The following is a 25,116-nucleotide window of genomic DNA, read 5'->3' on the forward strand; positions in this document are numbered from 1 at the left end:
AACAAATCTTTCAGGGAAGAACTCTTCAGAATCTCTCCAGTGCTCAGGATCTCTTCCAATTGCCCAAGCATTAACTTGTATCAGTGTTTTAAGGTAAATGTCATAACCATTGATTTGAAGTAGGGGGGCAGGAGGGTGCAATCTCAGAGTTTCTTTTATTACCATCTTGAGATATTGAAGCTCATCTGTACTCTCCTCAGTTGCTCTTCCTTTCTGTCCAACAGAGCTCCTAATTTCTTCTTGTGCTTCCTTCATTATTATTGGATTTCTAGCAATCTCTGCCGTTACCCAGATGACAGTGATGGCACCGGTGTCAACTCCGCCTAAGAATATATTCTGAAACTCAAGCATCACAGATAAGTTAGATAAGACTTCTTTAACTGAAAAACACGTAGTTACGGAAATTTGATCTTCATCATCTTAACTAGTAACTTGAGCATTTTCATCTTGTTTCTGAGGTTTAGTTCTGCAAATAACTGCTTTATATCCAAGTTAATTGCATTTACTACACCTTGCATCAGGTCTTTTCCAGCACTTAAATGATGGATGGCCTATCTTATTACAGTGTTGATGTGGTGGAAAATTTCTTTTAAATTTTTTTCCTTTGTTCTAAAATTGATTTGCAGGAAACTTACTGCTACTTGTAGCTTGTTTTTTTCTTGAAAAACTTGTCCTTTTCAAAATCTTATACTTAGCTTTTAAAGCTCTTTAATGATTCTGCCTCATAAGTATTCGTTCTTATTGAGCTCTTAAGGCATTTAAAAATTCTATTAATGTAATTTTTTACAGATCTTTTGTATTCTTTAATGTAGTAATTGAAGATTCATATTTTTCTGGTACTATATCCAGAAGTTTTTTACAATTGTAGAGTTTGTGAATGTGGTTCCTAGCAATCTGACTTTGTTTACAATACCAAGCAACATATCTGAGATTTCCTTTATAGTCTCATATTCTTTCATTCTTTGCAGCCCAAACTCTTGTATCAAGTTTAGGCTTTGCATGCCACGAGTTCTTTCATCTCCTGCATATTTTTCCTTCAAATAATCCCAGACTTTTTTTATTGATTTAAGAGACATGATTCGTATAAAAATGGTTGTTGAAATAGCAACAAACAAACATGCTTTTGCTTTTGATTTCTTTGTTTTTCTCTCTTTATGACTTTTGATCTAGATCATGGTTGGATTATTTAGTAATGGAGGGACATCATATATAATCCTCTTTAATAGCTTCCCAATGATCTAAATGTTAGGATGCTGGCATGCAAACCCGACAAGACAAAAGGCAAAGGATATGATAAATGAGAAATGAGACACACAAGAATTTACGTGGTTCACCCAATTAGGCTACGTCCACGGGCACGTATAGAAGGATTTTACTAAGTAATGTGGGAATTACAACCTCTCTCTAATAATAGGAGAACAACTAAAACCTCTCTATTATTAGGAGAAACACCTCACTTACTCTCTCACAAATACCTCACAATTTTGTGGGATTATTTTCCCTCTCTCACTCTCCTCTTGCTCTCTCTTAATTCTTTCTTGTGATGTGTTTTCAATGATTGGATGCATTGCCTATTTATAGGCAAACATCCATGCAAATACAAGGGGTAAGGCAAGTGGCACAAGTTTGGCACAAGTTTGGTGCCTACAATTTGTGACTAAGGAAGGATGGCTTCACCACCATTGTTGACTCCCACCATTGTTGACTTAGGTGGCTGGTTTCACATTGGTTGGTTTCACATTCTCCCACTTGAAGACTTTGATGATTGAATCAAGTCTTCACACTTCATCATTTGTGATTCTTCTATCCTTTCAATACTTGCCATCTCCATGCTGCTTACGTTTCTGCTAGGCCACAAGAGGATCTGCACCATATATACTTATCAGTGTTGACTGGTTTGGTTAAAGCATCTGCTGGGTTTTCCTTTGTGTGAACCTTCTGAAAATCCACACTTCCATCTTCCACCACTTCGCGAACAAAGTGATACTGAACATCTATATGTTTTGTTCTTGAATGAAACGATGGATTCCTTGCAATATGCAAGGCACTCTGACTATCACAATACAAAAGAATCTTCTCTTGTTTGTGCCCGAGCTCCTCCATAAGTTTCTTCAGCCATATTGCTTCTTTACAAGCCTGTGTAGCTGCCATATACTCAGCTTTTGTTGTGGATAAAGCTACAACAATCTGAAGTTTAGAGACCCAGCTCACAGCTCCTCCTGTAATTATGAACACATAGCCTGTAGTGGATTTTCTTTTCTCAAGGTCACCAGCAAAATCTGAGTCAACATAACATCTGATAGTAAATTCTGATCCTCCATAACATAATGCGGCATCTGAGGTACCCTTGATGTATCTCAAGATCCTCTTAATAGTATTCCAATGCTCTCTACTAGGATTTGCCATGTATCGACTAGCTGCTCCCACTGCTTGTGCAATGTCTGGTCTTGTACATATCATGGCAAACATTAAACTTCTCACTGCTGATGCATACGGTACTCGAGACATTTCCATCCTCTCTGCTTCATTGCTAGGAGACATACTTGAGGATAATTTGAAGTTAACAGGAAGTGGGGTGGAAATTGGCTTACAATCTTGCATGTTGAAGCGTCGCAAGATCTTCTTCAAATAATTCTTCTGAGAAAGCCAAATCTTCCTCTTACTTCTGTCTCGGTGAATTTGCATCCCTAGAATCTTGTTTGCTGGTCCTAAGTCCTTCATATCAAACTCCCTAGCCAACTGTGCCTTCAATTCTTGGACTCGATCTCTGTTGGGGCCTATTACCAACATGTCATCCACGTACAACAACAGAATGATGAAAACATTATTTTCTTCAAACCTCTTGTAATACGTACAATGGTCTGAACTGAGTCTGTTATACCCAAGGCTAATTATGAAGGAATCAAATCTCTTGTACCAACACCTCGGCGCCTGTTTGAGACCGTATAGAGATTTGTTCAACCTGCAAACCAAGTTCTCCTTGCCTGTTTCAGCAAAACCGTCTGGTTGGAGCATATAAATTTCTTCTTCAAGTTCTTCATGAAGAAATGCAGTTTTCACATCTAACTGCTCTAAGTGAAGATCAAATATAGCACACATCGCCAAGACTACTCTGATTGTAGTAAGTCGTACCACCGGAGAAAATATCTCATTAAAGTCTATTCCTTCTTTCTGAGCATATCCTTTCACCACCAATCTTGCACGATACCGCTCCACTTGATCATTGTCATCACGCTTTATCTTGTAAACCCATTTGTTGCCAATGGCCTTTCTTCCTTGTGGTAGTGGAACAAGATCCCAAGTGTTATTCTTGTGCAGAGCTTCAATCTCCTCTTACATTGCTGTCATCCACATAGATACATCTGTGCTTTCGATAGCCTCATGAAAAGTTGATGGCTCTCCATCCTCTGTTAGAAGACAGTATGCAATATTGCTCTCAGTAACATATTCTGAGTGCCAAGCCGGTGGTCTTCTTTCACGAGTTGACCGTCGAACTTCAGGAGTTTCAGACTCTATTTATTCTTGTTCTTCATGCTCTAGTACAGCTTCCGAAGAAGTACGATTCTGAGTATTTTCCATCTGGACTTCTGTAGTCTCTTTTAAAATGCTATTATTTTCTTACATTTGCATTTTATCTTCTGCAAATATGACATCTCTGCTGATGACTATCTTGTGGGCAGTGGGATCCCACAAGCGATACCCCTTCGCTCCATCAGCATATCCCAAGAATACACATTTTCTGGATTTTGAATCCAGCTTGCTGACCTCTTGAGTATTGTACATCACGTACACAGGACTTCCAAATATATGCAATCGAGAATAATCAGCTGGCTTTCCAGTCCACATCTCCATCGGTGTCTTCAACTCAATTGCAGTAGACGGAGATCGATTTATTACATAACAGGCGGTATTGACTGCTTCTGCCCAAAATGACTTTTCTAAACCTGCAGCCTTCAACATTGCTCTTGTTCTTTCCAATAGAGTTTTGTTCATCCGCTCTGCCACTCCATTTTGTTGTGGAGTGTATGCCGTTGTGAACTGCCTTTTGATACCTTCATGTTGACAGAAGTTATCAAATTCATCACTGGTATATTCTCCTCCATTGTCAGTCCTCAAACACTTGATCTTCTTTTCAGATTCAAGTTCTACCCGCGCTTTGAAGGTTTTAAAAACTACGAACACATCTGCCTTCCTTCTAATCGGATACACCCAACATCTCCTGGAAAAGTCATCTATGAATGATACAAAGTATCTTGCTCCTCCCAAGGATACAACCGGTGCTTGCCAAACATCAGAGTGAATCAGGTCTAAGATGCATTTGCTCTTAGTTGTTGACTTGTAAAACTTCAACCTATGTTGTTTGCTCGTAACACAGTGCTCACAAAAGGGTAAAGTAACCTTTGTAAGCCCAGGGAGTAACTTCTGATCAGAGAGAACCTTTAAACCTTTCTCTGACATGTGGCCTAGTTTTTTATGCCACATCATCGTCTTCTCTTCTGCAGGACTGGCTGATGCGATTGATGCTTCTGCCCCTTGATATGTTTCTCCCATTAATACAAACATGTTTGCAACTGTCTTTCTTGCCTTTAAAACCACCAGCGCTCCTTTGACAATTTTCATGATTCCATTGTCTGTTCGAATCTTACAACCAAGACTATCAAATTGTCCTACGGACAAAAGATTCTTCTTTAAATCTTTCACATGTCGCACTCCTGAAATAGTACGAATTAAGCCATCATACATCTTCAATTTGATGGTGCCAATACCAGAAATCTCTACAGCATGATTATCACCCATGAACACTGTGCCTCCAGAGATAGGTTCATATGTATGGAACCAATCTCGTCTAGGGGTCATATGCCATGTTGCTCCTGAATCCATTAGCCAAACCTCAGTGAGCTCTTCTCTATCTGTAGAGCTTGTTGCTGCTTCACTATATAAAATCTCTCCATCTTCTGAGGTGCTTGCAACACATCCTTGAGGTCTTGATGACTCTGCAGTATTCTCTATACCCTTTTTAAACCAGCAATCCTTTTTAAAGTGCCCTTTTCTGCCACAGTTGTAGCATTTCATAGCCTTCTTACTTCTTGATTTAGACCTCCCCTGCCTTTGACTCCCACTGGAGCCACGCTCCGTTGATCTTCCTCTTGATACCAATAATACCTCAACTTGGTTTGAACTGTTTCTGTCTCCTTTGTTTTTGCGCCTATTTTCTTCTTCCAAGATAGCAGCTGCAACATCATCGAAGACTAAATAGTCTGAGAGGATATTATTGGTCAAGTTGATAATGAGCTGATCATACGAATCAAGAAGACTTTGAAGTAAAAGCTCTGCACGTTCATGTTCCTCTATTTGTTGACCCAACGTAGTGAGTTGTGAAAATAGAGTTCTTATTGTGTTGATGTGGTCAGTCACTAACGTGGTTTCTGCCATTCGAAGGGTATAAAGTCTCTGCTTTAAGAAAATCTTATTATGCAAAGACTTGGACTCATATAGCTTGGTTAGAGTCTCCCATATCTCCTTAGTTGTTTTCTTCTCCGCCACACTTGATAATACTTCATCGGCTAATGCTAAATGTATGTTAGCAATAGCATTGCCATCCATCTCATTCCATTTTGCATTATCAGTGATCTTCGCGGGCCGATCCCCAATTGCTGCCAAGCAATTGTCTTTCCTCAAGATTGCCTTGATTCTCATTTTCCACAGTGAGAAATTGCTCCCCTTGAACCTCTCAATCTCGTACTTTGCTGCCATTTTATTCACCGTGATCTATTCAGTTATCACCGTTTCACAGATCTGTAACGTATATAGAAATAGTATCGTGTGAATAATAATTCACTAAGTAAGTTCCTAGGAAAGATTGGAGGGGTCACAAACGGTCCCGCTTAAAACCCAATCTCCTTAGACAGAACTTCCTAGACTGTATTTAATCACAGCACTGACTTTCTATATACGCCAACAGTAACGTAAGTGAACAGTAACGTATGGATGAATAGTGTCGTATAGGTGAATAGTGACCGTATACACGAATAACTTTTGTGTGTTGACAACTCCAACCAAGAAGGCTCTGATACCACTGTTAGGATGCTGGCATGCAAACCCGACAAGACAAAAGGCAAAGGATATGATAAATGAGAAATGAGACACACAAGAATTTACGTGGTTCACCCAATTAGGCTACGTCCACGGGCACGTATAGAAGGATTTTACTAAGTAATGTGGGAATTACAACCTCTCTCTAATAATAGGAGAACAACTAAAACCTCTCTATTATTAGGAGAAACACCTCACTTACTCTCTCACAAATACCTCACAATTTTGTGGGATTATTTTCCCTCTCTCACTCTCCTCTTGCTCTCTCTTAATTCTTTCTTGTGATGTGTTTTCAATGCTTGGATGCATTGCCTATTTATAGGCAAACATCCATGCAAATACAAGGGGTAAGGCAAGTGGCACAAGTTTGGCACAAGTTTGGTGCCTACAATTTGTGACTAAGGAAGGATGGCTTCACCACCATTGTTGACTCCCACCATTGTTGACTTAGGTGGCTGGTTTCACATTGGTTGGTTTCACACTAAAGCCTCCAAATAAATCTCTATTTTCACTGCCCAAAGTTGATAATTCTCTCCATCAAAGATAGGAGAAGTAATGTGAGAAAAACTTGCTTCAGTTTCCATTATAGGTCCCTTAAGAAAATTGCTTTGATACAAATTGAAAGTATTAAGTGAAGAAAGAAAGTAGAAAGAAAGTTAAAGAGAGTAAACATATGTGTATTGTTTTATTTGACCTGAAATGAATTGATTGCTTAAAATAAAAAATTAACTAAACAAAATCTTGATGACTTTTGAAGCATTTTAAACAGTTGAATTTGCATTTCGGTGGATATAACTAACTAGAAGGTTGGAATTGGATGTTATTTCTTTCAGGATATTGTTCTAATTAACTTGAGATAATAACATTGTGGATAAGTTAAGATACCAAGTAATTTGATGGAATCAACTAGACATGTTTTATTTGATTTTCAAATGCCTAGTTGAGTTTGACATGTAGTGCCCTATTGTCATTTTTAGTAAAAGATGCAAAATACAGTGACAATACTAATCTTAAATAGCATGGTTCTGCTTCTGAAAGCAAACATCAATTTCAAATAACTCTTTACTTTAAATCTAGCTATAACAACAATGGAACATGAATAGTTGACCCCATAATACAATATCTGGAATCAGCTTTGCTCTGCTATGTCTCATGTTGTATTTCAGCTCGCAAGAGGGTTATGCAAATTCCTATGATGCTCATTATGCATTTCAGCTCAAGAATTTATCTTGGAAGAAGCAAGAAAATACACCATAAAGGAAATCTCACAAGAATAAACTTGTTCACAAGATTTGGGTATCTCAACTTGAGTACACTCTCAGGTGAGAGTATTATAGATTACATGCTGCATAAATCCATTTCTCTATACTGCATGCTCAGTCTTAGCCTTGCACTAGCACACTAAATTTCATTATTTTAGCCCTCTAAAACTGTATTTGGCCCATAAAATCAATTAACGTGTGTCATCACCGTTTAGGGACTGTCTTAATTATTGTCTCTGATATTTCATTAATTTTTTTATTTTTATTTATTGAGTGAAAATAAATCAAGAACTCTTTCTAGAAGCAAAAGCTCACTAGAGGCAGTTTTGAGCATGTCCAACATACTTAACAAGCCATAGGATGGATTGAGGCAACAAATTTCAACTATTAATTTGCAACTCTAATACATGATTTCCCTAAAGTTGTGGATTAGATGTTTCACAAAAGATTCCTTGAGACAAAATCTATTTTGCTGGCAAATTATCAATAATTTCAGGGTCAATTGTGATAAACCAAAAGGATCTTTAAGAATGCCCATGAAGAATCCTAAATATTTAGACTAAGAGTTGTCATCGTAAATGCATTTTTCATATGCAGGAGCTATGCAAGAAGAAGGTTTTGTTGCCAAAGACTTGGTCTAAGTTATTGGCCATGTCTATAAAGCTTGTTTGTTTAAGAATAGGTCAAGTAGTTATTATTTGATTTTCAATAATACATGATTAGCTTATTGCAAATTGCTATTAGTGTCATAATTCTTAGAGATATGATCTCAGAATTAGGAGTAGTTGTTATTTTCATTCTTGTATTTAAATCCTTTCAAAATCAATAATGTCAAACTTATTCCAATTAAAACTCTTGCGGTTAATTCTCACTCTAAGTAAAATATAATCTGCATTATAGCATTTTATAGCCTGATCAGGACCTATCATTGATATCAGAGCCATGGGTACTAATAAAGAAAGGATCGAAAGTTTAGAGGCTGGACTGGGTGGATTCCAAAATAGCTTTAGTCGCATGAAGATTGGTGTTAATGATAGGTTGCACCAGATAAAGAATGATCTTAGCAAGCTCTCTAAAGTCCTGCTCTCCAACCAAACTGCATCTATTAGCAACAATTATGACCCTACTGCAAGCTCTCCTAATGGGTGCTCTCGTTTCATAAGAGAGGAATCCAAAGATATCTCAGAAAGAGGACGACCATTATTTTCTTTTAAATTAGCCAGTTTAGAGTTCCCTCGTTTTTCTAGAGATGACCCTATTGAATGGTTCACAAGAGTGGATTAATTATTTTTTTTTTAATTTTAAAGCACCACTAAATCTAAAAAGGTGTCTCTAGCTTTTTTCCACTTACAAGGTGAGGCTAATCAATGGTGGCAATGGTTGAGAAGATCCTATAAAAAACAAGGTAGGAAGGTAACATGGAGCACTTTTCAAGAAGAATTATGGGCAAGATTTGGTCCTGCTGAATGTGAGGACTTTGATTCATGGACTGCCTCAAACCAAAAATAGTTGATGGCATAAGAATGTTCAAACCAAAATCCTTGAAAGAAGCTAGTAGCCTTGCACGAATGAGAGATGAGCAGCTAAACCACCAATGAAAAGTCACACGATCTGTCAATCGAACTACTATCGACTACCCTTCACGAACAAGATTCAAGATAGCTTCGCCTATAAAAAGACTCTCCTGGGATGAAATGCACAAGAGAAGAACACATGGGCTATGTTTTAATTGTGAAGAGAAATTCACACCTTGTCACAGCTATAAAGGGCCACAACTTATACTGTTAGAAGGCTATTGTGAATATCAAGATGGAGACGATATCAAAAGCTCAATGGAATTCCAACCTAAAATATTGCATCATGCATTCTCAGGATGGACAACATATAAAACCATACGGGTACTGGCAAAGATTGTCTCTATGAGGTAGTTGTTCTCATTGATAGTAGGTTTACTCATAGTTATATCAGTGAAAGGGTAGCTAATATGTTGTAACTACCAGTAGTCCCAACTGAATCCTTCAATGTCAGGGTGTCGAACAGAGGACCATTAAAATGTCAAGGAAGATTTGAAAATATTTATATTGCACTTCAAGGTATTTTTTTTTGTCCTCTCTTTATATGCCTTACCATTAATTGGGTTGGATTTGATCTTAAAAGTTCATAGGCTGGAACAATTGGTCACCATGGTATTTAATTAGAAGCAGTTAGCAATGGAGTTCTAGTGGTGTAATGGAACTCACAAGTTACAAGGGATGGACACATCAATTCAATCCATATCAATGAAAGCTATTTCCAAATATTTATGACAATAGAGCTCTATGTTTGCCATGTGTCTTCAATCCCCCATTAATGTGCGACAATATAGGTATGTCTATTTTTAAAAAGCTGAAATTGAAAAACAAGTTCATGACATGTTAAAATTGGGGCTAATAAAATGTAGTACTAGTCCTTTTTCATCAATTGTTTTGTTGGTAAAAAAAAAAAAAGATGGTTTATAACGGTTTTGCACTGACTATAAAGCGCTTAATGTTGTAGCCATCAAAGATAGATTTCTTATTCATATAGTTGATGACATGCTCTATGAGCTTCATGAAGCTACTTAGGGCATATTGTGACTCCTTAAGGAGTTAAGGTGGATCAAAACAAAATTAAAACTATGTTGAATTAGCCTCGACCTATTAATGTTTCTAAGTTACGTGGAATTTTAGGACTTACATGTTATTATCAAAAATTTGTTCGCAATTACAGCCTCATTGTACGTCCTCCCACTAACCTCTTAAAAAGGGAAATTTTAGATGGCCAGATGTAGCTGAAAATGCTTTTTAAGAGTTTAAAAAAAGCCATAACTACTATACCAACACTTGCAATATTGAATTTCAATGATCCATTTACTATTGAATGAGATGCTTCCGACAATGATATAGGGGTAGTTTTGAGTCAACAAGGGAAACTTATTGCATTCATGAGTCGAGCCTTGGATACTACCAAACAATCTTGGTTTGTGTATGCCAAATAAATGTTATCCATTATTCATGCAATTCAAACGTGGAGACCATTTTTGCTGGATCGAAAGTTTTATATCCAAATTGATCAATGGAGCCTCAAGTACTTTTTGGAGCAACACATATCAACACCTGAACAATAAAAATGGGTAACTAAACTGCTTGGCTATGATTATGAGATCACCTATAAACCAAGCCACAAGAATAATACAGTTGATGCACTATCATGGGTGACGGACAGTCAGTCTTGATACCTTGTTTGTTGCTCACACTCCATTATGGGATATGATTAAAACAGAAGCTCACACCAATACTTGCATGATGAAAATAAGCGACAAAGCAATTAAAAATCCAGGTGTTCCTTACAACTGGCATAACGGGTTGGTTTGCTACAAGAATCATATGGTGGTGCCTCCTCATGCCAACATTATTCCATAACTTTTACATGAATTACATGATTCCCCAAGTGGTGGACATTCAAGTGTATTATGGACATACAAGAGACTAACACAACAATTTTGCTTGCCATTTATGTTCCACACTATGAAGAATTACGTTGCTTTTTATGATGTATGCCAACACACTAAAAATAAGACTCTATTGCCAACAGAATTTTTGCAGCCTCTTACAATCCCATGTCAAGTTTGGGATGATATCACTCTGGATTTCATTGAAGGTTCCCCCTTCTAGTAGCAAAACTTCAATTCTTGTTATTGTTGACAAGTTGAGCAAATCAACGCATTTCTTAGCCCTTTCACACCCATATACAACTAAATTGGTGGTTGAAACAGTCATTGCTGGAATAGTTAAACTTCATTGTATGCCTCAATCCATCATCAACGATCAAGACCCAGTGTTCATTAGTCATTTTTGGCAAGAATTCTTCAAAATGTCAAGCACCCAATTAAAGACAAGCTTTGTTTACCATCCGTAAACCAATGGACAAACGGAAGTCATCAATCATTGTATTGAAAAATATATTCACCATTTCACTTACCAGCAACCCCGTAAGTGGCATTCCTTCCTTTCATGGGCTAAGTTTTGGTATAATACTACCTATCGAGCATTTATAGGAATGACTCCCTTCCAAGCTCTATATAGAAGGCCTCCTCCAACAATCCTTCATTACCATGAAGGTATTGTCCTATACATGAAGTAGACAAAAACTTGGCTTCTAGAGATGCTTTGTTACGGTATCTGAAAAGTAATTTACATACAATAAATAATTGAATGAAACAGTAAGTCCAAACGCCGAGACATTGAATTTCAGATCGGCAATTTGGTGTTTCTGAAGTGACATCTCTATCGAAAATAGATTGTATTCAAAAGAGCCTATCAAAAGCTTACAAGCAAATTTTATGGGCCATATCCAATTGAGGAAAACATTGGAAACGTTGCCTATAAACTCAAGCTCCCCCCCTTCTCCGACTCTTGTATTCACCCAATTTTCCATGTGTCCCTTTTAAAAAAAAAAGTTGGGTGAAATTATTGCTGCTAGTATTGACTTACCTCCAATGGTTGATGATGGTGACTTACTTCTGGAGTCGGAGGTTATATTGGATACACGTTGAGTAAAATGAGGATCTAAATTCATTGAAGAAAGCTTGGTCCAATGGGAACGACTTCTAGTCGATGATGCTGCATGGGAGAACACTCAAGAATTATGCGACAAGTTCATCAATATAAACCTTAAGGACAAGGTTTCTATCACTAGATGAAGTATTAATAAACCAAAAAGATCTTTAAGAGTGCTCGTTAAGAACCCGAAATATTTGGACTGAGAGCTGTCATCAATGCATTTTTCATGTGCAAGAGCCATGGAGGGAGAAGGTTTAGTTGCCAAAGACTTGGTCTAAGTTGTTGGTCATGTCCACAAAGCTTTCTTGCTTAAGAATAGATTAAGTAATTATTTGATTTTTAATAATGTCTGATTGATTTAATGTCAATAATATCATCTATTTTGATTCTTAGAAATATGATTTCAGAATTAGAAATTATTATTATTATTATATTTAAATTATTTCAAGATCAGGAATGTGAAGCTTATTTCAATTAAGAGTGTGTTTGAAAATATAGTAGTAATTACTAATAACACCTTTAAAACTCTTACGATTAATTCTCACGCCCCAGCATAATACAATCTTTCATGGACTGATTGTGACCTATCAAGTTGATTACTTGAACCGGACTGATTGTGACCTATCAAGTTGATTACTTGAACCTTATTGGAGGATACTTGCTAATCATTTTTTAGACAATGAAGTGACAGAAGCCTGAATTAAGCACCGATACCCTTTAACAGTATTGAGCACTAATTCCAACTCAATCATCCTCAGGCATTTAAGATAGACACGGAAGAAAAAGAGAGAGGGCTCAAACATTTCAACCAAACTCTTTGTGTTGAAATTTTTGAAACTCTCTGCAGACAGCCATAACTACAAGCACATACATACACATTACTCGCATATATTACAATCGTGCACACATCGTACTTTTTAAGTGCCATGAGCCTCTGGCTCAATGGCATCCATGTCCCCCACCTCGAAAGAGGTGTTCTGATCCGAGCCTCTGCTTCGGAACAAAAGCTAAAAAGAAAGAAAAGCACAATCATACATTCTTAAGTGCATGAAACTATAGATATGCTTATGGGATCATGATATCTTCTGATAGTCACTGAAGGTAGTTGACTGGTACAAGGATGAGAGGTGTCTTCTTAGAGGTAGTAAGACTAACACCAGCTTTCTCTTCCATGTCGATATCTTCCTTCTTCATCCCATCGGGAAAAACCCAATCAAAACAATACAAGAGATTTGAAAGTATGATCTCCACTGTTATAGATCCCATATGCATCCCAGGACAAATTCTTCGACCAGATCCAAAAGGCAAATACTCAAAGCTTTGTCCTTTCTCAATGGAGCTATCAAGGAATCTTTCAGGGAAAAACTCTTCAGGATCCTTCCAGTACCTGGGGTCACGTCCAATTGCCCAGACATTAATTTGGACCAGCATCTTCGGGTAGATGTTATGACCACTGACCTTACAGTGAGACATGGTTTCTCGTGGGAGAAGTAGTGGTGCAGGAGGGTGCAGTCTCAGAGTTTCTTTTATTACCATCCGGAGATACTCAAGTTGATCGATGTCGCTTTCAGTAACTCTTCCCTTATTTCCAACGCATTTCCTAACTTCATCCTGCACTTTCTTCATCACTCTTGGATTCCTAACAAGTTCTGCCATTGCCCAATTCACTGTCAGTGAAACAGTGTCTACTCCTCCCAGAAATAAATTCTGATAGACAAACATCAGAATCCAATTAGACAATTAATTTGTTGAAACAATAGAGAAAAGTAGGCCATTAATTTCATAATAACAGCAAGCAAATATTTCTTTATAGCTTTAGTTTATAACAGAAATTACAGCGCTTGATGTTGCTGGACAGCAGTCAGCTTCATTTAGCATGTTGTTCTTGGTATTCCCAACACTTGCACAGAGATGAATCTCAAGAATCATGCAAATTTATCAAGCTCAACAACTTAGCTTTGAGATTATACTCTGAGGGGTTTTTCTAAATGGTATAGCAACCATGCCAAGAAACACAACAAAATTTTCTGATATAAAAGCACTTGAAAAAGCTTTGGCAATGCACAAACAAGGGCTTAGATATAATGATAGACGCCAACCCAAAAGCCTATACTAAAAACGTACGGGTACGTCTTATATATTTACCACCGGGCACCCAAGAAAAACTATCCAACTTTGACGGCTTATCAGCTAGACCCTTTACATATATATGTGAAACTAGATTACTAGATTCCTGTTTCAGACAACCAAAGGCCTGTGGCTTGGTGCTCCCTAAAAGCCTGGTGGCAAATTCTGAAATATGCTAGCGGCAATGGAATGATAGGCACTATATATACACTTAATAACAAAAGGTAATCTATTGAAGCTCAGGATTTAATGTATGATAATGGCAATGTTGAACAGCATACCAGGAGGGTTGCCTTGATATTATCCTTTGTGAACTGAGATGCACCAAGTTCAGTGTGCTCCTTCTCTATTCTCAGCAGAACATCTACCATGTCATCGTGCTCCTGTATCCTTTCAGGTTTAAGATGATTGTCAATAACATGCTGAAAGAAAGTATCTACTTCATGGAAAACTCTCTCAGTCCTTGCACGATGACCAGTAAGCCAATCCACAATCCACCCTAAATACGGGATGGATTCATCTGCTGAGATGCTTCCCACTACAGCCTCGGCGTCATGAACCACTTCATGAAATTTATCTCGATCAAAGCTAGTCCCTCGATAATTGAATCCATAAGCAATCCTGAATGTTATATTGGCAACGAGAGCATATAATTTCTGAGTAAGATCAACAGGTGCTGCTAAAGCTGATGACTCAGAGATAAAATTGACCAGCAAGCCAACTTCTTCTTCTCTGATGAACCGGAAAGACTGCACCCTTTTCAAGCTGAAGAGCTCCAAAGTAACAATTTTTCTCATGTTTCTCCAGTAATCACTATATGGTGAAAATGCCATGTCTAGATAATTGTACGTGAGTCTCCCAGTCCCAGCTAAAAGAGGTCTACTGCAAAAGGCAAGATCATGAACTTTTAAGACCTCTCTTGCTGCCTCAGCAGAGGAGATTACGACAGTTGGTATTCGACCAAGTCGAATTAGCATGACAGGGCCATATTTCTTGGAGAGTTGGCACAGAGATTGGTGAGGCAGTGATCCAAGTTGGTGCAAGTTGCCAAAAATTGGAAGCTTAGGAGGGCTTGGAGGAAGAAGCTGCTCGCTTTGTCTCATAACTTCCATCTTTTTCATAAATAGAAGCAGTAGTGCCAGAAGTAAGATAAGAGGAAGCCATAAAGGTACATCATAGAGAGCCATAAGAGTTTAGCATGTAGAATGTCTGAGCTACCTTGAGACTAAATATCCTCACCACTGACTAAAAATCAACAATGAGTACAAAACATATCAGTACTATTTGCCCCTGTTAGGCTAATTGATTGTTGCCTCCTGTGGTTCAATTATTTAAAGAGGTAAGGTTTACTGTTACCAGTCATCCAGGAGCTATCTTTTTCATAAATAAGAGCATTTAACTCCCAGTACAAATTCATAATTGCTCAATTTATTCCTAACGGGCTGTGGTTTGGTTGCTTATCTAATAACACTCAAGAACACGTTTGAATTTATCACACAAATGCTGTAATTTTCCCGTACAAAACTTGCACAAGAAAGGGGTTGCAATGAAAGAGATTTCACACACTCTGCTACTGTTTGTTTTCTGTCTTCTCAGCTTCTGCACCTATTGCCCCTTCTCTTTCAATAAATTCAGCCACAAGTGCCATTGTGCCCTAACATTTTAAACAAAACAAAACAATTAACACGTTGTAGAGAGAGGGCTCAAACATGTCAACCAAACTCTTTGTGTTGAAGTTTTTGGAACTCTCTGCAGACAGCCATAGCTACATGAGCCTCTGGCTCAGTTGCATCGATCCATTTCCCCCACCTCAGAAGAGGTTTTCTTGCTCAAGACTGTATTTTGTAATAAAAACTAAAAACATAGTAAAAAATTCACCCCTTTAAAATAAAGAGAGTTCATTGATAATCATGAAAGAAAGAAAAAAAATATAACGCAGTTTGTTGTTGTGTTTGCAATTATATTTAGGTGTGTTTTTAAAAATATATTTGATTTGAAAAAAACATTTAAATTAATGTTTTTTAATAAATTAATTTTAATTTTAAAAATGAAAAAAAATATTTTAACTTTACGCTCTCCATCTTGCACTCTCTATCTACTTGAAGGTAATGCACTTTGTAACTTCCAGTGATGCATGGACATGAACGTGAAACGGGGCAAGAACTAAAATCCTGAAATCCACGAAAATCAGAACCTGGAAAAGGAAGTAGAAAACAGGACCAGGGAACAATCACTTCAATGCTGATGCTCTTAACAATGTGCAAAATCGAACAATGTTTGCCGGTTATGTATACAGGATTGGTTCTCCTATCATCGTTCTGTTCTGCATTTGGTAGCTCGAAGGACACCACTGGGAGGACTTGTCACCAAGATAATGCAATGACCATACAGCCCATACGAAAACCACAGCAAACTCCCCAGTTTCGATCGCACCCTGAAGACCCCCTTCACATCAAGTAGGACTCCGTTTCTGCTAATCTGCTCCGAAGCTGTTCGCTTTCCGTTACGGGAAGCCGAACCTGACTAGAAACCATCTGAACATTTCCAAACCTTGACTCAGCCTTGACTAGCAATAAGTGTGCTTCCGTGGTATAGATCGATGATCAGGTAACTGAAGTCTACACTCACTTTCCTGTTTGGATTGGTTTAGTTTTGCTAGCACAGAGAGACCGGCGTCAAGAAGAGAGCCTGCATCGATGGACGCTGTATTTAAGGTGGCCCTGGAAACATTAAACCGTGGACTACGTGGACGAAATACTAAGTAGACTATAAGGACAATAAGGCCTCCTAGGACTATTACGATGCAAAAAATTGTGCAGAAAACTGCACCTAACCATGTTATGGATTGGTTCGAACAGGTCTGGGCATCCCAGAAAACTGTGCTTGTGGGACTCTTTGGACTGTGGGGCTGCCGGCGATGACGTTCTTGATGCCGTGGATATGTCACCCTAAGACCACGGTCCTGATCTTGATGCATTGGTGGTACATGGGGTTCCCCACCATGCTTTGGACCATCTGCCTGGGGATGACCTCGGGGCTGTGGTGGCAGCACCCATGGACTCCGGAATTTTACATCATGCTGTGGACACGAAGATTCGGGATTTTGGTCCGTATGCTGTTGTGGTGTGATCCACGTAACAGTGGAATTGACCTCCATGCTTGCTCTCATGCTTTGGTTGCACCACCGATTCGCCCTTCGTCTTGGAACCTTGGCCTTCAGTCCGTGTTTGACTCACCAGTGGACCATGTGGTAGCTGATTTTGTTGATCTTGGCGAAGCGACACCCCAGGGCTAGGTGGTGTCTGGGAATCTTGCCCTTCAAGCTGTTGTGGCAGTGTCTCAATAAAATGCGGGTTTGTTTCTGGATGCCAAAACATGGTAGCATGGAGATGCTGAGAAATGAAGAATTGCAGAAGAGGAATATAAACTGCTGGAGGAAGCAAACCACGCCTTTGTCAAATAATAAATAATAGGGATAGAAAAATAAAGACGGGAGTTGGCTTCTATCTGTAAATCAAGAAAGAAATTGTCTCAGAATTGGCAGCTTGTAACAGCGATTCTGAAAGTGCATAACCATCTTCTGCTTCCTACACCAGAACAGTTTGGTCACCAGTGAAGCAAAATACAAGAGAGGAATTCCCACTTTCGCATTTTGTCTTCCCACTGGAGCAACGATAACAAATTGTTTCTACTGCATAATGGCCAGCGAAGTGGAGGAGAAGATGGAAATATTTAGTGCCAAAGAAACTAGCTGCTCCTAGTCCTATAGTAAGGAAGAAAACTGGCAGTGAAATTTAAATCATACATGATTGGATGCTTTCAATTTCTTCTAGCCAAGGATAATAAATCTCGGTACACTACAGGGCTCTATTTTTTACTTTAAATTACCAGCTCAGGTTTGAAAAAAAATCTGAGTTCCGTAAGATAAGGCTTACTCAGTAAGCAATCAGTTCTTCATCTGTATGTCATCTTTGGTGGAGGGCTATCAATTGGAGTCACAATTTCAGCCTTGAGCTCTCCTCAGAATAAGATATGTTTTATTAAAATTTTGAGATCGGCAAAAAGGGCAGCTATCAGATATTCAGACAGCATGAGGAAACCTTTCCCTTTAATTAGCTCATCTCCTGCAAGATGCAAAGAAATACTAGCAAAGAATTAGCAACAGTCATCTCGAATCAAATATCTGCTTTCAGTTTTGTTTCCATTTAACATGATATTACTAAGAATGGGATATCCAGGATGTCACCTTTGATACATTTAGGATTTGAGAAGCCATACATCTGCATCTGGATTTTAAAGCTTGAAATCCATCATTAGCGATCCTGGATTTCTGACACTGTTGAAGCAGCCTAATCACACTCAAGAAACATGAATAGTTTGTTAAGATGGTGAGAGAGATATTGGAAGACATTCTTAATATAAAGATCCTACAGCTTTGCTTTACGGGAATGTATGGGGAGACTATGGAGAAAATGAAAAGCTAAATGCAAATAGAAATTCATAAATTTTGACAGATGGCATCCCTGTTTCTTGGCACTTCATTTTCTGTTAAGAATACGAAGAGTGGACTAAAAAAACATAATGGTTAGTGATTCTGTTATATCACCCCCAATGACCGAGGGTCAAAGTGAAAAAGGGTCTGATTATTCATATACAATACACATCCTCAAACTGGAAGTGAAAAGATGGACGAAAAGGAACATGGACATGTCGCAATGATATCATTATGCGGAGAAATAATAATGTTTCAATAGAAGGGGGCAAATCTTACGAGGATAAGCCACATATTTTTTTGACGCATCTGACTTCAAAGCACCAACCCCACCATGCACTGCATATTTTCAGTTAAATGTCAGTTTCCTTGACAACATTCCAATTTGAAATTATCCAAATAGAGATATGCCACTCAGAAATAATTAAAGAAAAAGATAGTCTTGGAATGATATTGTTGCTATGCCCATATCCATTTCCATACCATTTTTTTCATTTCATAAATAACCAGCAGAGTATTAGAATTATAGGTATGCATGCATAAGAAGAAAAGTACAAGAAAAGGCAGGGACTCAAACCTGAGTGTCCCATTATTGCAATTCGTGAAAGAAGCCGATGAAGTGTCAATGAAGTAGCAGCAATTTAGGCATGCTATGATGTACTCCAACCACAAAATACTCCAAAACTTGGGCTTGCAATTGACTGCAGAGGTGAAGAGAAATACCGGTTAGATGAAGGGGCATTCTATGGTTCAGTTGCTTAGTGAACCATGTATATAAGCTGTAAGAGATTATTGTCAAGCAGTGAACTCGAATCAACATTATATGTGCAAGCAATGCGCTTGCTCATTAATCTATAACATTTCAGACCATTCCCTGATGAAAATGAGAATTTGTATAACGATTGAAACCAATAAGTCATTTCCATCCTTTAGGGGCCAATTGCATGCTCATACCCACCTTACGACAATGCAGTTTTTTTCAACTTCAGTAAATGGCACAAACTGATTGGTCGGCACAAAAATGTCTTGGCATCGAAAATTGGCACTAGAAAATGTAGTGCCTAAGAATCAGTAATGGCTAGCAAAACAGTAAACTGTTTATTCTCTACTCTCTAGACATCATTCAAACGAGGATTTCTTGGTAAAGTTCTGGCACATGGAAATGGCATGTTTAATAGGATTTCTTGGGATAATGGTCATCAGTCACCCGTAGTCATTGCAAACAATGCCCTAGTAAAATCACTCCACTTAACCTTGCCATTCATAATCGGCATTAGCAAAGAATGAAAAACATTTAGATTTGGAACATGCATTTAACACACACATGGAGAGGATCTGGAAATAGAAATTACAAAATACACAAACCGTTTCTCGTTTCAATGATACTTCTCATGACTGGATGGCATTGATCAGCATTTCAGATATACCCCTGTCAAGAGTGAGGCCCCTCTCCATCATCTGATCCCACACCCTACAAGCATCTGAAAGCTTATTTTCCCGTACAAGAGCTCCAATGATCAACTTATAAGTCACTTCATCAGGAAAGGATCCTCTTTGCAGCATTTCCTCATATAGATGCATAACTTCACCTACTCTCAAAGATTTACAAAATCCATTTATAAGGGCATTATATGAAACCACATCAGGAGTAATACCTTTTTCTACCATATCACAAAAAATGCTGTGAGCCATCTCAACTTTCCCACTCTTGCAGTGGTGATCAATGATTGTCGTATAAAATATACGATCAGGCAAAAGGCCCATTCCTGCCATCAGATCAAGAAGCTTCTTTGCTATATCAGAATTACCTTCTCTAAGAAAAGCTTTTATAAGTATTGTGAACGTTACAACATCTGGGGCAATCCCCTTTCGTCCCATTTCCTCAAACAGCTTATAGGCCCTTCTGTTATTACTAATACTGCAAAATGCTTTGATAATAGTATTGTACGAAACAACATCACAAAAACCTTTTGGCACCATCTTCGTCACCATAAACAGATAAGCTTTATCCGGGTGATTAGCTTTACAATGTGCCTTGAGAAGTTGATTATAGCTATATACATCAGGTTCTATCGCACTACACTCCATCTTCTTCAACAACTTCACCGCCTCCTCAAACATAAACTCGTTGCAACAATAATTCAACAACACGTTGTATGTAACCAAATCCGGCTTGCACCCAGTCCTACTCATGAAAGACACCATAGCCAACGCCTTATCAATCCTACCTGCTCTACAAAACCCGCTAATCAATGCATTATAAACCAATGTACTAACCTCTGACAGACCACCACTAATTACACCAATTATAAGCTCATAAGCTAAATCCACTTGCCCCCCATCACACAAGCCAACAGCAAGCGCCACACAAGCCTTGTTATCCGGCCTAATCCCTTTATCTAACATATTAAGCCAAAACTGAACAGCAGCATCAAATTTCTTCATTTTACACAAACTATCAATAATAATAGTAAATGTCACTACATCAGGCTCTCTCCCTCTCTCAACCATTCTCCCAAACACCTCCAATGCTGACTCTTCCCTATTCTCGCGAAACAAAAGATTCAAATAGATATTAAAAGCCCAAATATCAGGCACGCAATGAAGTTTCTCCATGTCTTTTAACAAATTATCAATAAAGGTAAACTCTTTTGTCTGGCATAAACCTGAAATGAAACGAGAGTAAGTAAAGGAAGACAAGGAGAACCCAAGAGGGGCCATTTTAGAATAGTAGTGATGGGCTAAATCGAAGCGCGAGTGGCGAATCAAAACGCCAATGAATCGGTTATAATCGATGCCAAAAACACGACATTCTGACAAAGTCATTTCGTCGAACACCTTGACTGCATAATCGATGAGACCAGCTTTAACGTAGCTGGCAATGCGAGTACGGTATATGAGGCGGTGTACGCCCAGAGGTTGATACATGTCAGAGAGATATGCATATTAATCGATTGAATGGTGAGCTCATGAGCTTTGTCAATGCTAGACGAGAGAGTGTAGACACGGAATCATCAACAGATAGAAATGGAAAGATGAAGTAAATTTTTTCTATGGAGAAAACTGAAGAGAAGCTGTAGAAGTAGTAGCTTCTTTTATCTGAGCCCTAGCTGGTTTCGGCGATGGAGAAATGAGAAGGGGAGAGACAGGACAAGTGAGACCGTGAGAGCGGCGACGCGAAAGAGGGAAGCTGGAGACACATTTGTTTTCTCTTTTTCTTTATTTAGACTGAGCCCCTTCCGCGCATAGTTATTGAACCCAGCCAAGGTTAAACCTGATCCAATGTCTAATTAAATATGAGATTATCTAACTAGTTATTTGAACGAATTTCACCACAATTCGAATAATTTTTATTATTATTAAAAGTATATGTGTGTTTTTTAATGTAAATAATTTCTCAATCATATAAAAAGAAGCTTATATACTTATTTAATTAATTAAGTTGATATTTAATTTTGCAAACATAAACAGTACACTCAATTGTGTTTAATAATTCTTGTTTTTTATAATAACTATCGTATTTAATCAACCAATTATATATACCAATAAAAAAATAAAAAAATTATTAACAAAAATAAATTGAATAAAATTATAAAACTCAATTATAAAACAATTCAATATTAAATAGCAAAACTAAAACGAAAAGATTATCAATACAAAACTAGATTGATGCAGGCTATATAATTCACCTTAACATAGAAAAAACACTGAAACAATTCAAATATTGTTATGAAAGGTGATGTTCGAGCACCCGACAACCTCGCATGCTCTACATGTAGGGCATGGAGTCGTTCACGTGACAGGTGCATTGCACAAATCATCTACTTTTTTAAAATAATATTTTATATTTGTTAGATTACAAAAATTTCTACTAAACTATCCTTTGAAAAAACACTAAATGGAAATACAAAAATACCCTTACACCTAAATAAAATCTCACTTTGTCATTTAAATCATTTTATTATTCTTAAAGAATTGAAGATATGAAACATGCTGGACATTAGTGCTAAAGAATTTTGAATCTAATGATAGAATAATTATTTTATTGTGAATTTAAAATGTAAAAGTACTTAATTGTTTTTTTTTTTAATTTTGATAATAACTTATAAACCCTTGTAAAATTACAAAATTACTTTATAAAAAGTTATTTTGTTGTGTTTTGAAAATGTAAAATGAATATTTCATCATGTATTGTTATAATAAAATGCCGTATCTTTTAGAGTTTTATTAATTATATATTAAATAGATTAACATGAGTTAACATAATTTTTTATTAAGAAACTAAAACAAGAATTTTTCATAGATTTTAATTCGATCAACGTCCCAAATTCTAGGTTGATATGCCCTGGATGTAATAAAAGAGCTTCCATGCTGTTCTGGTTTGTTTTCTCAGTATTTTTTTTATTTCTTCTTTTTCGAAACTCTAATGCTTAAAAGGATTAATTAGGAAACCATTTATCAAGTATTTCCCACTCCAAACAAAGTCTTACCTTTTCAATCCAGGACATTACTTGTTTTCTAAAGAAACAGTTTTATTTTTTTTAATGGATTATTTCTTTATATAAAATATTTGATGAATATAGTATTTGTTATGTTAAGCATCATGCCATCAAATCCATTTTTCTTTAAATTAATTGCAATTTGTCAAAATCCTATACTTCTAATTCTCATAAATTTGCATATGAAAATAATAATAAAAAACTAAATAAAATAAATAAATAAAAAAACAGGTCTTATTTTATAATTAATTAAAGTAATTTAAAATTCACCGAGAAACAATTAGTAAAAAAAATGTCTAGAGAGCCTTGCACCAAACATTTTCTTCCTCAAAATGGAGAGCAGAGACATAAAATGGAAGCCCTCTCCTTGAAAATTAACCCAACTTTTCCACTGTAATTTTTGCGAGCGTACAAGGAAAAAATTTGACACATGGCAAATAATTTAGAACTAGAACGCATATCAGGACAAAACTCATAAAATTGTATAGCAAAATCTGGCACCCCGACAGCCTCCACCTCCACCTGCGGAGCAGGCAATGCAAAACGTCCATTGTCATCCCTAACCTCGAGATTTTCCTCGTAATGTTAAGGAAAAAGTAAACACCAGATACCAAGATGGGTCTTTCATTTGCCTCCCATAAAAGAAAAGAATCGCAATTTCAGAGCAAGCACCTATGGAAATAAACAAAGGTTATGACTCTCATGCTTTTCTAGTTCAACAACAAATCACATTCCTCCACTGAGAATGTTGTGATTGATTGAAGATCTCACACTGCATGAAGGAGATAATTGACAGAAAGGAGGTATACATAAAATCTCAGCCATAAATATCCCTTGCATTACATGTTTTCATTGCATCCCGAAAGCAAAACTTGGCATCATAAGTGAAATGCTCACCCACCTTGAGGTTGCAAAATTAAGTGGATGGCAGATGCACAGTTCATGCTACTCAGTTCGTTTTGTGCTCTTCATATTCCATTCACCTCGTGCTCCTCATATTTCGTTTTGTGATCTTAATAAAGCAATTGTTCGACCCAGAGAGCTGCCTCTCAAGGCCTTATAGGACCACGGGCTCCTGCTTGAACTCTCAGTTTTTTTCCAACCATCCTCCTGAGACAGCAGTTCCTTCTTTGCTGTCAAAGCCTGGTTAATTTCTTCCCATGGATTACGTTTTCCATTTTCTGAAGCACAGAAAAATCAAGTGAGCTTGTTTACATTTAACATATTGCTATCGTTGCTACTTGCACTCAACCATTAACCTGACCCTTGGTGTAAAAATAGTTGGAAACTTGGAATCAATACCTTGAGCGGAAGTATTAGCTTCATGGTTATTGTTGGGACTAAAACCTGTTCCAGAATCTTGATCCCTGACATGGACTTCATTAGATCCACTAGCAACTGATTTTGCTGACTCTAGATTACCATGGTGGACAAGGCGAACCTCATGAAGTGTTGAAAACTTTATCTGTAGAAGAGCTTTACTTGTCAACCTTCTTAATTGAGAAAGACAAACAAGAAAAGACTGGCCTAAGGTTACCAAATCTATAATTCAGACAAATACAAACTTGTCCGCAATTATGCCCAAGCCTTGATCTAATAACCTGAACATAGAAGATGCAGATGCAAAACCTAATCGAATTCATTTGAGCAGTTCAAAACTAAAGAAGAATACCCCAATCAATTTAGTTCAGATTCCTCAAGTTGTGGGAGAGTCGCATCCAAATTATGCAATGGTTATTAGAGAGAGAGATGCACACACATACAGAGATGCCTCGTCACCAACACTGCCCCACCCCCAACCCAAAAGATAAAAGGAAATATTCATATATAAGAAATGTGAAGCTAATTACCTCTAAAGATCCATCTTCCCCATAAGGGGATGTTTCTGGTAGTGCAGCAGATGCCTCATCATCTATCCTCTCAGGAACTACTGGATATCCTGGTACTTGGACCAGCATAACTATATTGGATTCAAGATCATATTTTGATATCTTATCCAACCTGTGCACAAAGAGTAACATGATAACTTTAATGCTCCGCCAGTAAATAATAAGTTTGAACAT

The 25,116-nt window shown here is 37.5% G+C and overlaps 3 protein-coding genes across 4 annotated transcripts; all 3 read right to left on the reverse strand.

The window, feature by feature from the left end:
* Positions 1-12,789: 12,789 nt before the first annotated feature.
* LOC118053153 (cytochrome P450 71B10) lies at positions 12,790-15,354 on the reverse strand. The gene is made up of 2 exons (XM_035064315.2): positions 14,344-15,354; positions 12,790-13,642 (listed from the first exon to the last, which is right to left on the reverse strand). The coding sequence occupies exons 1-2, from the start codon at positions 15,247-15,249 to the stop codon at positions 13,028-13,030; spliced, it is 1,521 nt and encodes a 506-aa protein (XP_034920206.1). The 5' UTR covers positions 15,250-15,354; the 3' UTR covers positions 12,790-13,027.
* A 929-nt stretch (positions 15,355-16,283) lies between these two features.
* LOC118053833 (uncharacterized) lies at positions 16,284-21,798 on the reverse strand. Of its 2 annotated transcripts, none has more exons than XM_035065247.2 (5): positions 19,907-21,798; positions 19,132-19,255; positions 18,834-18,893; positions 18,309-18,411; positions 16,284-18,186 (listed from the first exon to the last, which is right to left on the reverse strand). In XM_035065247.2, exon 1 carries the CDS (start codon positions 21,480-21,482, stop codon positions 19,944-19,946), a length of 1,539 nt encoding a protein of 512 aa, XP_034921138.1. In that variant the 5' UTR covers positions 21,483-21,798; the 3' UTR covers positions 16,284-18,186; positions 18,309-18,411; positions 18,834-18,893; positions 19,132-19,255; positions 19,907-19,943. The 2 variants fall into 2 exon arrangements, with proteins under 2 accessions (XP_034921138.1, XP_034921112.1); XM_035065221.2 differs by having other exon boundaries at positions 19,920-21,796.
* Positions 21,799-23,513: 1,715 nt separating this feature from the next.
* LOC118054140 (coilin) lies at positions 23,514-25,041 on the reverse strand. Its single transcript, XM_035065602.2, has 3 exons — positions 24,904-25,041; positions 24,356-24,518; positions 23,514-24,234 (listed from the first exon to the last, which is right to left on the reverse strand). Exons 1-3 carry the CDS (start codon positions 25,009-25,011, stop codon positions 24,047-24,049), a joined length of 459 nt encoding a protein of 152 aa, XP_034921493.1. The 5' UTR covers positions 25,012-25,041; the 3' UTR covers positions 23,514-24,046.
* Between the last annotated feature and the right edge of the window lie 75 nt (positions 25,042-25,116).

The sequence above is a fragment of the Populus alba genome, chromosome 8 (genome assembly GCF_005239225.2).
Source record: "Populus alba chromosome 8, ASM523922v2, whole genome shotgun sequence".
NCBI classification, from domain to species: domain Eukaryota; kingdom Viridiplantae; phylum Streptophyta; class Magnoliopsida; order Malpighiales; family Salicaceae; genus Populus; species Populus alba.

What these genes read in the sequence shown, in the direction of transcription:
- LOC118053153 (XM_035064315.2), bottom strand. Translation starts at nt 15,249, where the DNA reads ATGGCTCTCTATGATGTACCTTTATGGCTTCCTCTTATCTTACTTCTG. An exon ending in ATATCAAGGCAACCCTCCTG is followed by an intron (nt 13,643 to 14,343) that starts GTATGCTGTTCA and finishes TTTGTCTATCAG; the next exon opens with AATTTATTTCTGGGAGGAGT.
- LOC118053833 (XM_035065247.2), bottom strand. Translation starts at nt 21,482, where the DNA reads ATGTATCAACCTCTGGGCGTACACCGCCTCATATACCGTACTCGCATT.
- LOC118054140 (XM_035065602.2), bottom strand. Translation starts at nt 25,011, where the DNA reads ATGCTGGTCCAAGTACCAGGATATCCAGTAGTTCCTGAGAGGATAGAT. An exon ending in GGGAAGATGGATCTTTAGAG is followed by an intron (nt 24,519 to 24,903) that starts GTAATTAGCTTC and finishes GCTCTTCTACAG; the next exon opens with ATAAAGTTTTCAACACTTCA. An exon ending in AGCTAATACTTCCGCTCAAG is followed by an intron (nt 24,235 to 24,355) that starts GTATTGATTCCA and finishes TCTGTGCTTCAG; the next exon opens with AAAATGGAAAACGTAATCCA.